A 14,672-nucleotide genomic window follows, 5' to 3' on the forward strand; every position below is an offset into this window, starting at 1 on the left:
AGCCTATCAAAACTCAATAATTCGAAAAATAAACTGCTCGTCATGCAGCTTATGACAACTGATTTTGTAATAGCTTTTAAATACATCATAATATAATATGATTGGTTACTGGAATCTCCCTAGTAACGATAAATATTCAACATTAGTTGACCTGCGTTTTACAGTCATTTAAAGAAAAGTATTGGGATAGCCCGCTCCTGTCACGACAGAACAAACAGAAAATACTGTCAGCATGAGACCTAAATAGCCCTGGATAAGCACTCACAATAATGTTAGTAGCCCATATAACTGTATTATGTAAATACTAAGTGAATTAATGGAAGAAGTAGCATTTCCCCTTCAACACGATCTTGTGGACGTCGGGGAGATGGATGTGATTTTGAGTCATTGAAGATTTCTTTTGCAGATCTTTATGCCTCAGAACTGACAATGATGCACCCAAACTAATTGAGGACTTATTTTATAAGATTGAACTCCCTATTACTTCCGAAGAACAGAGGTCTCCTTAATGCCCCTTACCAAGGAAGAGATGTTTGCAATTGAGAATTTGCAAAATGGTAGGGCCTTTAGGACCAGAYGGGTTTTGTAGTGAGTTCTATAAGGAGTTCCATGGCCTGATCCTTGAGCCATTGCTTGATATGTTTAACCACTCATTTTCAAATGACGACCTCCCTCAAACTCTGAGGGAAGGTAACATATCACTTATTCTCAAAAAGGGGAAATGCCCAGAGTCTTGTTCCTCCAACAGACCTTATTGCTCTTCTGAACGTGGATAGGAAATTGCTTTCTAAAATCCTAGCCACACGACTTATTGCCACAGATCTGACAAAATGGTGCCGACAGATAGGGCTGCCATGATTCTAGTTCTTAAACTTTTTTTTTTCTTACATTATTAGCTCAGAAAATGTTATTTTACATACAGCCGAGAAGAACATTTGGATATCAGAGCGGCGGTAACTCACCAGCATTACGACCAGGAATACGACTTTCCCGACTCGGATCCTTTGTTCGTACCGCACAGGGCAATTGAACTGATTCTAGAGGCTGACCCAAAACACCGCTGGCGGAGGAGAGGTAGTCGACTTCTAGACCAACTCAGGAGGCGAGCACACCACCCACCGCTTCCGAGTATCTTACGCGATTTTGTTACGTCTCTGGATAATAAAGTTGACGAGCTCAGGGCGAGGATTTCCTTCCAGGGAGACATCAGGGATTGTAACATACTCTGTTTCATGGAAACATGGCTCTCTCAGTTCATCGTGAAGAGAGGAATACATTTCTCTATGGGAAGAAGGGCGGGGGTGTATGTTTTATGATTAACTGCTCATGGTGTGATTGTGATAACGTACAGAAACTCAAGTCCTTTTGTTCACCCGACCTAGAATACCTCACAATCAAATGCTGACCGTATTACCTCCCCAAGAGAATTCTCTTCGCTTATAGTCACAGCCGTGTATATTCCCCCTCAAGCCGATACCACGACTGCTCTCAAGGAACTTCACTAAACTTTATRCAAACTGGAAACCACATATCCTGAGGCMACATTTATTGTAGCTGGGGATTTTAGCAAAGCTAATTTGAGAAACTAAAGTTCTATCAAGACAATGACTGTAGTACTTGCGCTGCGAAAACCCTCAACCACTGCTACTCCAACTTCTRGGATGCATACAAGGCCCTTCCCCACCCTCCCTTCAGCAAATCTGATCACGACTCCATTTTACTCTATAGGCAGAAAATCAATCAGGAAGTACCTGTGCTAAGGACAATTCAATGCTGGTCTGACCAWTCGGAATCCACGCTTAAAGATTGTTTTGATCACTCGGACTGGGGTATGTTCCAGGTTGCCTCCGAGAATAATATTGTCATACACTGATACAGTGAGTGAGTTTATCAGGAAGTGTATAGGAGATGTTGTACCCACTGTGACTATTAAAACCGTGGATAGATGTCAGCATTCGCGCAAAACTGAAAGCACGAACCATCACATTTAACCATGGCAAGGTGACTGGGAATATGGCCGAATACAAACAGTGTACTTATTCCCTCCATAAGACAGTCAACATGCAAAACATCAGTATAGAGACATAGTGGAGTCACAATTCAACGGCTCAGACACGAGACGTATGTGGCAGGAACTACAGACAATCACGACCTACAAAGGTAAAACCCAGCCACATCGCAGACACCAATGTCTTGCTTCTGTACAAGCTAAACACCTTCACCCGCTTTGAGGATAACACAGTGCCACCGACGCGGCCCGCTATCAAGGACTGTGGGCTTTCCTTCTCCGTGGCCGACGGGAGACATTTAAGCGTGTTAACCCTTGCGAGACTGCCGGCCCAGACGGCATCCCTAGCCACGTCCTCAGAGCTTGCGCAGACCAGTTGGAGCTGGAGTGTTTGAACATGTTCGGAATCTCTCCCTACCCCAGTCTGATGAGAGACTAGTCAAGGATCATATCACCTCCACCTTACCTGACACTCTAGACCCACAGATGAAAGATCCACAGACAATGTCATCGCACTGAACACTGCCCTATCCCATGTGGACAAGAGGAATACCAATGTAAGAATGCTGTTCATTGACTATAGCTCAACATTCAACACCATAGTACCCTCAAAGCTCATCATTAAGCTAGAGACCCTGGGTCTCAACCCCGCCCTGTGCAATTGGGTTCTGGACTAATTGACGGGCCGTCCCCAGGTCGTGAAGGTAGGAAACAACACCTCCACTAAACTGATCCTCAACACAGGGGCCCCACAAGGATGGGTGCTCAGCCCCCTCTACTCCCTGTTCACCCATGACTGCGTGGCCATGCACACATCCAACTCAATCATCAAGTTTGCAGACGACACAATAGTAGTAGGCCCTGTTACCAACAATGACGAGACAGCCTACAGGGAGGAGGTGAGGGCCCTGGGACTGTGGTGCCAGGAAAATAACCTTTCACCCAATTTCAACAAAACATAGGAGCTGATCGTTGACGTCAGGAAACAGCAGAGGGAGCACCCCCCTAACCACATCAACGGGATCACAGTGAAGGTGTAAAGCTTCAAGTTCTTCGGCGTACACATCACAGACAAACTGAAATGGTCCACCCACACAGACAGTGTGGTGAAGAAGGCGCAATAGCGCCTCTTCAACCTCAGGAGGCTGACTACATTTGGCTTGTCACCTAAAACCCTCACAAACTTTTACAGATGCACCGTTGAGAGCATCCTTTCGGGCTTTACTGCTGGAAACACAAGCATTTCGCTACACTCGCAATAACATCTGTGACCAATAGCATTTGATTAGATTTTTTAATTGTAAAAGGGGACCAAACTGGCTTCGTTAAGGGCTTTAACTGATGTAATAATGTCAGGCGTATTTTAATGTTATTCAAGACTACCAACGAAGGCTGCTAGCCTTACTAAGGTCTAATAGCTTCTCCACACACCGAGGTACCAGAGAGGCCTATCCTTATTCCCCTCTCCTGTTTGCGCTCAGAATGGAACCATTGGCCGAGGCCATCAGAGTAACGCCTGCTATACAGGGTCTGCTCATTGGTGACGTTCGTCAAAAAATAAGCTTGTATGCTGATGTTTTGATATTCATCTCGAGCCCCGAGACTTCAATTACATCTCTTGTTAATATTATTGAATTATTCAGTGTATTTTCAAGCTACAAGATTAATTTAACAAAATCAGAGTCTATGCCACTTGGTAGTCTTAGCTCTGTACCTACTACCGCTCCCCCATTTCCTTTTAAATGGTCTCCTTCAGGTTTTATGAATCTGGGTATATTCGTAACTCCCAAATTCCAGCAAAAGTATAAAGCTAATTTTGTTCCCTTATTTGACACAATAAGACAGGATCTGGAGCGCTGGAACTCTACTCTGATTTCATGGTTGGGTAGAATATCCCTATTGAAAATGAATATTTTACAACGACTACTCTACCCAATCCCAGAATCGCAGACATGTTTTTAGCCCCCCCTCGTCCTCAGTGTCTTAAATGTAGAAGTTATACAGGCACCCTAACACATTTATGGGCATGTTTGAAATTACAATGGTACTGGTCTAATGTTCTTTAAGAAATTGAAAAATAATCTAATTAACGGACATATACACACAACTGTGCTACATCAGTGTTCAATAGCCAGGGGAAAATGATCAACCTGATTGAGCCCCTCCAGAACAATCCTATGCACATCATCCACCAGTGCATGGACGTGGCGGCATGCTGTTGATGCAGACAGGGGCCCCTGTTTGACAGTCTCAATTATACTATTCATAGACTTGTCTGTAGCCAATTCCACCAAAGCTGTCACCCATGCACTTTTTAAACACCTCCACGTCTGTGAAGGGCATGTTGTGTTTGGTTAGAACCCAGGACGCTTTTAATGGAGGCACTTGTGACCTTCTGTTGTTGGGTCAGGCCACAAAGGAGGATTCTGCTTCTGTGTGTTAACTCTTACATTTTTCTACATCATGCCTCTCTCTGGCGTGGGAAGACCACTGAAAGTACCACGCTTAGATTCATAATGATTTATGAGATTGAATTCTTTGCAAACAACATTTTCATTGCAAATAACCCACAGACTTTGCATTGGAGAAAGGTGGTAAGATGAATGCGTATCGCTGTCCATTCAACCCTTAAATGTCGATTTTTATTCTCCACCTTTTGATACTTGAGATTAAAATTTCCTCTTGCTAGCTTCTTAGGGATCAGCGTCCTGTCAACGGGACCGCTGTAAATCGTGCAGCGCCTGATCGCAGATTTTAGAGAAACAACAAATTTTGGTAGATTTAAGTGTCTTATATCGGCTGAAAGATTAAATTATTGTTMATATTTTAAAAATTAAACCATACATTCCTTAAACTTCGATTTTTATTCTCCATCTTTTGATGCTTGAGAATAATTTTTTTGTGTAATCATAAAAAAATTATTGCCATTGAATTTATGTTCTCGTCAGAAGTGTTAAAAATGTAGTGTAAGTCTACACAATATGTAGAGTAGGCCTATTAATTGTGCTAATATTATATGCTAATTATGTTCTGGCCCACCGACTATTAGCTCAGAAAACATTTGGCCCAAGGCCAAACCTAGTTGATGAACGAACCCTGGTGTAGAGCGTCATTGTACCATCTAAACCAATGTGAAATACTTTTGTATATATAGTGTATGTGGACACCTCTTCAAATGAGTGGATTCTGCTATTTAAGCTCAATGACTTATAACATGGCACCGTCATTGGATGCCACCTTTACAACAAGTCAGTTTGTCAAATTTCTGCCCTGCTAGAGCTGCCCGGGTCAACTGTAAGTGCTTTTATTGTGAAGTGGATACGTCAAGGAGCAAAGTGGTAGGCCACACAAGCTCACAGAACAGGACCGCTGAAGCATGTCCTATGTTGTAACACTCACTACCGAGTTCCAAACTGCCTCTGGAAACAACGTCAGCACAAGAACCGTTCGTCGGGAGCTTCCTGAAATGGGTTTCCATGACTGAGCAGCCGCACAAGTGTCACCTGGAGTGGTGTAAAGCTTGCGGCCATTGGACTCTGGAGTGATAAATCACGCTTTACCATCTGGCAGTCTGATGGATGAATCTGGGTTTGGCGGATGCCTGGAGAACGCTACCTGCTCCAATGCATAGTTCCAACTGTAAAGTTTGGTGGAGGAATAATGGTCTGTGGCTTTTTTTCATGGTTCGGGCTAGGCCCCTTAGTTCCAGTGAAGGGACATCTTAACGCGACAGCGTACAATGACATTCTAGATGATTCTGTGATTCCAACTTTGTGGCAACAGTTTGGGGAAGGCCCTTTCCAGTTTCAGCATGACAATGCCCCCGTGCACAAAATGGGGTCCATACAGAAATAGTTTTTTTCAAGATCAGTGTGGAAGAACTTGACTGGCCTGCTCAGAGCCTGACCTCAACCCCATCAAACTGCTCAGGCATTACAGCAATATGGTCCATATCAATAGAACACGTTGTCATCCCTACTGTCTCTAATCTGGCAGACTCACTTAACACAAATACTGTGTTTGTAAATTATGTCTGAGTGTTTGTGTGCMCCTGTCTGTCCATAAATAAAAAGAACATTGTGTTGTCCGGTTTGCTTAATATAAGGAATTTTATGTATGGCTTTTATAAAATTCACAGTTGAGTACTTTCTCCACCATTACACTTAAGTACATTTAAAACCAGATACTTTTAGTCAAGTAGTGCTTCACTGGTTGACTCACTTTTAATTGAGTCATTTTCTATTACTTTTACTCAAGTATGACAGTTGAGTACTTTTTCCACCATTGACACTCAGGCCCTCGCATACCTGAACATATGGTGATAAACACACAGTAGAGTAAATTCTGATGTACACATCTATTTACAAATTTGACACGTGGTAGTTAATTTCTGCATTACCAAATGAGTAGAGTTACAAACTTCACACACCAGTCAGAGTTATACTTAAACTACATTAACTACTTTAATAATAAGAGCTTTGCAATAGAATTTGACTTTCAATGAGGCACCATTTCTAACAACACAAAAGTACAGAGATCTTTAATAGCCACGATACACCCCTCTCAACCTACATGACGAACCACAGATATTAGGAGCACTTCACAAAGGGACTTTATAATTGAGAAAGGAGTATCCCATAGCCAGATAACATTCGCTATACATTTTTGTTCAGTTTGGTCCCTAARACGAGGTTCTAATCCCGTTCTTGGTACTTCATAGCACAAAAACACCATCTCATCCAATGGCGCAAATCAATTGTCAACTCTAGATATGCCCATCTCAAGTAAACCCCCCCTTGACCCCACTCCTGGACAAGCTCACTGAGGGGAGTGAGCCTCTAGGTCATACACTATCCCAGGATAAGTGCAACATCAGAGAGGACATACACCTCCCCCAATGCCAAAGGAGGGAGTGACTTGCGCACAGACATTGTGGAGACAAGTAATTGGTTCCCCCTTAATCACGCCATACCTTCACATGGTTTAACAGATACATTCACATATGAAGACAATGTTCCATCCTGTCCTCTTCCCTTTCTGATATTCTGCATAGCACCAGGGATATGTGAAAGACAAGCCTGACCTCTCCCCTCTCTGGGCCCCAAGTGACTGAGCCCCAGCTGAGGGAAGAAATGCAACTGCCAACACTAGAGTCCAAAGAAATACATTATAATAGACACGTATATCACATAAACATATTATGCAATACAAGCATTATAACATAATCTTGCAATTTCCCACGACATAACACTTGTACACTTAACCGTATAAAGACGGCCTATGCATGCATACTACACACACCTGCGTAAAGATGCGTAATGCCTAAAACAGATGGTCAGCATCCCAAAGGCACCCTATTCCCTATAAAAGTAGAGCACTAAATATGGAATAGTGTGTCATTTGGAATGACACCCATGTTCATTCATAAACCAATATTAAAGCGATCTGTTTTGGGCATAGAAAAACGGCACAACATATCTGATAAACAGGGTTGAAAGATTTTTGGTCTGTAACATCAACCTTTTTGGTTGTAAGTATTCCCAGACAATAGCAATAGAATGTCAAGAACATCATTGAACATTGTAACTTTGTTTAATAATAATCAACATTTGCCATCTTGCCAGTACACTTAAGAAAACATCCACCATCACAACTATTTGAATGGACATAAATTYACTAAGCTTTAGTCAAAAACATCTCTTAAATTTTCTCTCCGCCCTCTCTCCTGTTGGTCTTTTTTTCATCYGGATTTCAGTCGAAACCAGTTGTCGACCCTGCCCAGCCCGGTGTGCAGTCTGCCATTGAAAGTCCTGATCGCCTGTAACAACAAGCTGGTCTCCCTTCCCGAAGAGCTGGGCCAACTACTACAGCTCACAGAACTGGTCAGTATAGACAGACGCACACAGTTAGGGCTTAATTGGCCGTGGGTTTTCGTGTCAAAACCACCATGTTGATTTTCCCGTTTTTTTCCCCCCTTATTGGTAGTCTTTGTGTTGTGGTTTGATTACCGTTTAACCAGGCCATCCTTTTAATCTCCTCTCTCCTCATCCCTCTCTCCAGGACGTGAGTTGTAATGAGATCCAGACACTGCCTCCTCAGGTTGGTCGACTGGACTCGCTGCGAGACCTTAACATCCGCCGCAACCACCTGGCCCGCTTGCCCCCAGGTCAACACACACACACTCAACCACCTGGCCCGACGCAGTGTCTGCACTGCTCAACACACACACACACACACACACCAGTGGCGCTCAGTGTCGTTTAAGATGAGGATTTTTTTATGAGCATGGCCTTATTTCTATTACAGCATGTTGGATGGCCCCCATTCATATTCCATTCACCCAGTACAACGTATGTGCACACAGGCCGAGAGACAATTTGAGGTGACAGTGACATTGAATACCGCTTTCCACACTCTTGCCTGCATCTAGCTGATATAGGGTGTAATCATTAGTCCAACAGTTGCAAAAGAGTTTCTACTTGACAAATTCGGATATGTTTATCCCCGTTTCGGTCTGTTTGCTTCTGTTTAAGAAACGTTTTTCAACAGAATCGGCGGAATGAATAGAGTTCACTCTCATAACAGCCACGTTGTATTCATCTTCCCTTCGCTTGAGGACTTCAATGCACAACAAATCAGCTGTATGTGACCAGGCGAGGAAAATAAACTTTCTCAGCCAAACCTCTACAAACAGCCTACGTCGTTGTCACCATATTAGCGAAAGTAACGTCATAGTCACCATAGGTAATATAACTAATGTGTTAGTAAACCCGCCACAATCATGCAGTAACGTTAGTAAGTCAGTAAGCAGTTACACCGGCGGGCCTCGGTGGCAATAAATTCGTAAAACCAAAAGCTTACCTTGACTTGGAAGAGTTCCAGTGTTGTTGGTTAGTCATAGCCAACTAGCTAACATAGCATCCCTCTGTTTGAGCAGGGTGTTTCAGTAGGCTGAACTAGTTAGCTGCTTTTTTTCACTTTCAATCTCTCTATTTCYCACTTGCTTCTTCTTAATTCTGGAAGAAATGAATTAGTTCAAAACGATTGTCTTTCTCTCTGTTTTGAGTCAACTACTCACCACATTTTGGTGCGGTGGGACGGTGGTTAGAGCATTGGACTAGTAACCATTGGACTAGTAGCCTAGTGGTTAGAGCGTTGGACTAGTAACCGGAAGGTTGCTAGATCGAATCCCCGAGCTGATAAGGTAAAAATCTGTCGTTCTGCCCCTGAACAAGGCAGTTAACCCACTGTTCCTAGGCCGTCATTGAAAATAAGAATTTGTTCTTTACTGACTTGCCTAGATAAATGAAGGTAAAATAAATCAAATTGTATACACTGCAGTGCTAGCTAGCTGTAGCTTATGCTTTCAGTACTAGATTAATTCTCTGATCCTTTGTTTGGGTGGACAACATGTCGGTTCATGCTGCAAGAGCTCTGATAAGCTTGAGGACGTCCTCCGGAAGTTGTCATAATTACTGCGTAAGTCTGGAAGGGGGTGAGAACCATGAGCCTCCTAGGTTTTGTATTGAAGTCAATGTACCCAGAGGAGGACGGGAGCTAGCTGTCTTCCGTCAACACCATGGTGCTACCTTAATGCGTGCTGTTGAGGCTACTGTTGACCTTCTTTGCAAAATAATGTTTTTTAATCAGTTATTTGATGACGTGATTATATTTAGTATAGTTTTATCTAAAAAGGAAAACTTTTTGCTAAATGCTATACAATTTATTTTGTATTACATTCACTGAGGAGGATGGTCCTCCACTGACACACATACACATACACAACCACCTGGACCACACACAAAAGTATATTTCGAGAATAAAAAAGAATACCATAATTGCTTGATTAGATAAATCTGGCATGTTAGCGCTTGACAACACACGTTGGGGGCAGGGGGGGGTTAAATAACAAAGATCAGGATTTAGTTTACCCATATTTAACCCCCCTTTTTTGGGCACTAAACTAAATCCATTAACACTGAGTATAGAAAACAGTAAGAGCCCCTGCTGTTTTTATGACATATAATGACTTGGTGAAATCTGATCCCTTATTGATGTAACTTGTTAAATCCACTTCATTCAGTGTAGATGAAGGGGGGGTTTAAGAAGGATTTTTAAGCCTTGAGACAATTGAGACATGGATTGTGTATGTGTGCCATTCAGAGGATGAATGGGCAAGACAAAATATTTAAGTGCCTTTTGAACTGGTAGGAGGTTCCAGGTGCACCGGTTTGAGAGTCAAGAACTGCAGCGCTGCTGTTTTTTTAATGCTCAACAGTCTCCCGTGTGTATCAATAATGGTTCACCACCCAAAGGGCATCCAGCTAACTTGACAACTGTGGGAAGCATTGGAGACATGGACTCTAGGGGATTAAAGTTAACCTGTGTGTCCTATGTCCATACAGAGCTGTCTGAGTTGCCCCTGGTGCGTCTGGACTTCTCTTGTAACAAGGTGACATCCATCCCTGTGTGTTACCGCAACCTGCGCCACCTACAGAGCATCGTGCTGGACAACAACCCACTACAGAACCCACCTGCACAGGTAACACACGCACACAGTCTGACTATACAAACACACCTTTTGCTCCTAGTCAGTGACTAGGAAACACTCTCAGCTTGACTCCAGTTGACCTGCACCACACGTGTTAATATAACCTAGTGAAACTGTTCCTTCTATTGTCTATCATGTGTTTCTTTCCCTGTCATTCCCAGATTTGTATAAAGGGGATGATCCATATATTTAAGTATCTGAACAATGAGGCCAACAAGACTACACCTGAGCTCCCAGACTACGACAGGAGACCCATCCCCTTCGGATCCTGGTGAGACACACTTGCACACACACGCTTCCACTGCCAATAATAAGGCAGAAGCCAGTCTTGGAAGCAGCTGTGTGCAGAGGAACAGCTGGAGAGAGGCAGAAAGAGGGGGCACTCTTTCCTCTACATCTCCCTGCTCCTGTCTTTTTCTGTCAGTATCTCTACTTTAATCTCTCCCTCACAATTGTTATATTTTTTGCTCTACAATCTCTCATGCTTTCTCAGAGCCCTCTGTAAATGTTAATAGGTACTTTACTAGAAACTGTTTGGGGAGGAGAGATAGAAATTGAGATCAATGGGAAGTGAGGGAGTGTTAAAAAGAAAAGGTAGAAAGGTGGGTAGAGTTTATGAGGGCAGCACAGCTGAAAGGGATAGTTTATCCATTGAGTTGAGAATGGGAGGTACCATAACAACAACCTTGCAAACACTCAGATATACAAAATGAATCATGCTCACTGGATCCCAGGGGTGTATTTCGTAGAAACCAAGCAGGTCAAAACAGGGAGGGACCAACCTGAATTTGTCCAATAAGAAAACTCTACATGTCCTTGTAAATAATTTTCCATTTCAAAAAGTTTTGCGACAGGTAGGTGTTGTGGACATTCTTACACAGGGACACTCAGTCAAACTTAAATGAATCATTGTTTATTATCAGTGCGCTGGAGAGGTTCCAACAAACTTGATGCACCATAGTGAACGTCTGTCAGGAGCACTAACCTGGCAGTCCCGTTTAGTTCCCTTTATATAGGCATATTTCATAGAGTTGGTTCCGGCATTTCTGGCACCGTCTCCTATCTTAACTTAAAGAACATGTTCTGGGCGTTCTGCCAAATAGTTTAAAGGAGGAGGTCATGACGGCCCCTCATTTCTTTACCAGGCTCAGGCATGAACCAAGGAATGTTTATGACACCGAAGACAAGATGCGCAAAGTAACATAAGCTAGCCACGCAACTCACAAGTTTATTTATTCAGACCTGCATAGTCACCCTAGTACAGTTTTACACACACACCTTTTCCCTTCAGTCACATAATAAACTCAGCAAAAAAACAAACCTCCCTTTTTCAGGACCCTGTCTTCAAAGATAATTTGTAAAAATACAAATAATTTCATAGATCTTCCTTGTAAAGGGTTTTAACACTGTTTCCCATGCTTTTTCAATGAACCATAGACAATTAATGAACATGCACCTGTGGAACGGTCGGTAAGACACTAACAGCTTAGACGGTAGGCAATTAAGGTCACAGTTATGGAAACTTAGGACACTAAAGAGGCCTTTCTACTTACTCTGAAAAACACCAAAAGAAAGATGCCCAGGGTCCCTACTCATCTGCGTGAACGTGCCTTAGGCATGCTGCAAGGAGGCATGAGGACTGCATATGTGGCCAGGGCAATAAATTGCCATGTCCGTACTGTGAGATGCCTAAGACAGCGCTACAGGGAGACAGGACAGACAGCTGATCGTCCTCGCAGTGGCAGACCAAGTGTAACAACACCTGCACAGGATCGGTACATCCAAACATCACACCTGCGGGACAGGTACAGGATGGCAACAACAAGTGCCCGAGTTACACCAGGAACGCACAATCCCTCCATCAGTGCTCAGACTCCGCAATAGGCTGAGAGAGGCTAGACTGAGGGCTTGTTAGCCTGTAGTAAGGCAGGTCCTCACCAGACATCACCGGCAACAACTTCACCAATGGGCACAAACACACCGTCGCTGGACCAGAAAGGCAATAAGTGGTCTTCACTGACGAGTCAAGCTTTTGTCTCACCAGGGGTGATGGTCAGATTCGCGTTTATCGTCGAAGGAATGTGTGTTACACCGATGCCTGTACTCGGGAGCGGGATCGATTTGGAGGTGGAGGGTCCGTCATGGTCTGGGGCGGTGTGTCACAGCATCATCGGACTGAGCTTGTTGTCATTGCAGGCAATCTCAATGCTGTGCGTTACAGGGAAGACATCCTCCTCCCTCATGTGGTACCCTTCCTGCAGGCTCATCCTGACATGACCCTCCAGCATGACAATGCCACCAGCCATACTGCTCGCTATGTGCGTGATTTCCTGCAAGACCGGAATGTCAGTGTTCTGCCATGGCCAGCGAAGTGCCCAGATCTCAATCCCATTGAGCACGTCTGGGACCTGTTGGATCGGAGGGTGAGGGCTAGGGCCATTCCCCCCAGAAATGTCCAGGAACTTGCAGGTGCCTTGGTGGAAGAGTGGGGTAACATCCTCACAGCAAGAACTGGCAAATCTGGTGCAGTCCATGAGGAGGAGATGCACTGCAGTACTTAATGCAGCTGGTGGCCACACCACATACTGACTTACTTTTGATTTTGACCCCCCTTTTGTTCAGAGACACATGATTCCATTTCTGTTAGTCACATGTCTGTGGAACTTGTTCAGTTTATCTCAGTTCATGAATCCTATGTTCATACAAATATKTACACATGTTAAGTTTGCTGAAAATAAACACAGTTGACAGTGAGGATGTTTCTTTTTTTGCATACAATGCATTTGGAAAGTATTCAGACCCCTTCCCTTTTTCCCCATTTTTGTTACATTACAGCCTAATTCTAAAATCTATTAAATAAGTGTTTTGCCTCATCAATCTACACACAATACCTCATAATGACAAAGCGAAAACAGTTTAGAATTTTTTGCAAATGTATTACAAATAAAATTAACAAATACTTTTTACGTAAGTATTAAGACCCTTTGCTATGAGACTCGAAATTGAGCTCAGGTGCCTCCTGTTTCCATAGATCATCCTTGAGATGTTTCTACAACTTGATTGGAGTCCACCTGTTGTTGTAAATTCAATTGATTGGACATGATTTGGAAAGGCACACAAACACCTGTCTAAGGTCCCACAGTTGACTCTTCCTAGAGCTGTTTGCCCGGCCAAACTGAGCAATCGGGGGAGAAGGGCCTCAGTTGGGAAGGTGACCAAGAACCCGATAATCACTCTGACAGAGCTCCAGGGTTCATCTGTGGAGATGGTTGTCCTTTTGGAAGGTTCTCCCATCTCTGCAGCACTCCACCAATCAGGCCTTTATGGTAGAGTGGCCAGACGGAAGCCACTCTTCAGTAAAAAGCACATGACAGCCCGCTTGGAGTTTGTTAAAAGGCACCTAAAGGTCTCTCAGACCATGAGAAACAAGATTCTCGTGTCTGATGAAACCAAGATTGAGGTCTTTGGCCTGAATGCCAAGTGTTACATCTGGAGGAAACCTGGCACCATTCCTGCCATAAAGACCTGATTGGTGGTGCTGCAGAGATGGTTGTCCTTTTGGAAAGTTCACCCATCTCCACAGATGAGTTCTGGAACTGTCACTGACCATCGAGTACTTGGACACCTCCCTTCTCCCCTGATTGCTCAGTTTGGCCAGGCGGCCAGCTCTAGGAAGAGTCTTGGTGGTTCTAAACTTCCTCCATTTAAGTATGATAGAGGCCACTGTGTTCTTGGGGACCTTCAATGCGGCAGACATTTTTTATTACCCTTCCCCAGATCTGTGCCTCGACACAATTCTGTCTCGGAGCTCTATGGACAATTCCTTCAACCTTATGGCTTGGTTTTTGCTCTGATATGCAACTATGGGACCTTATATAGACAGGTGTGTGCCTTTCCAAATCATGTCCAATCAATTGAATTTACCTCAAGTGGACTCCAACCAAGTTGTAGAAACATCTCAAGGATCATCAATGGAAACAGGATGCACCTTAGTCTCATAGCAAAGGGTCTGAAAACGTATAAATTAACAATTTAATTTTTTGCATTGTCATTAGCTATTAGCGCGCACCCCGCTAACTACCTAGCCATTTAACATTGGTTACACCAGCCTAA

At 43.6% G+C, this 14,672-nt stretch overlaps 1 protein-coding gene across 10 annotated transcripts in view; it reads left to right on the plus strand.

The window, feature by feature from the left end:
• The window catches only part of lrch3 (leucine-rich repeats and calponin homology (CH) domain containing 3), an 80,691-nt gene that overhangs the window by 26,065 nt on the left and 39,954 nt on the right, over nt 1-14,672 (plus strand). For all 10 annotated transcript variants that reach the window (XM_070433946.1, XM_024014442.3, XM_070433947.1 and 7 more), the window contains exons 3-6: nt 7,764-7,890; nt 8,069-8,174; nt 10,414-10,550; nt 10,721-10,830. In XM_070433946.1, the coding sequence (XP_070290047.1) occupies nt 7,764-7,890; nt 8,069-8,174; nt 10,414-10,550; nt 10,721-10,830 (480 nt within the window). The remainder of the gene's footprint in view (nt 1-7,763; nt 7,891-8,068; nt 8,175-10,413; nt 10,551-10,720; nt 10,831-14,672) is intronic.

Source organism: Salvelinus sp. IW2-2015, linkage group LG22 (genome assembly GCF_002910315.2).
Source record: "Salvelinus sp. IW2-2015 linkage group LG22, ASM291031v2, whole genome shotgun sequence".
NCBI classification, from domain to species: Eukaryota; Metazoa; Chordata; class Actinopteri; order Salmoniformes; family Salmonidae; genus Salvelinus; species Salvelinus sp. IW2-2015.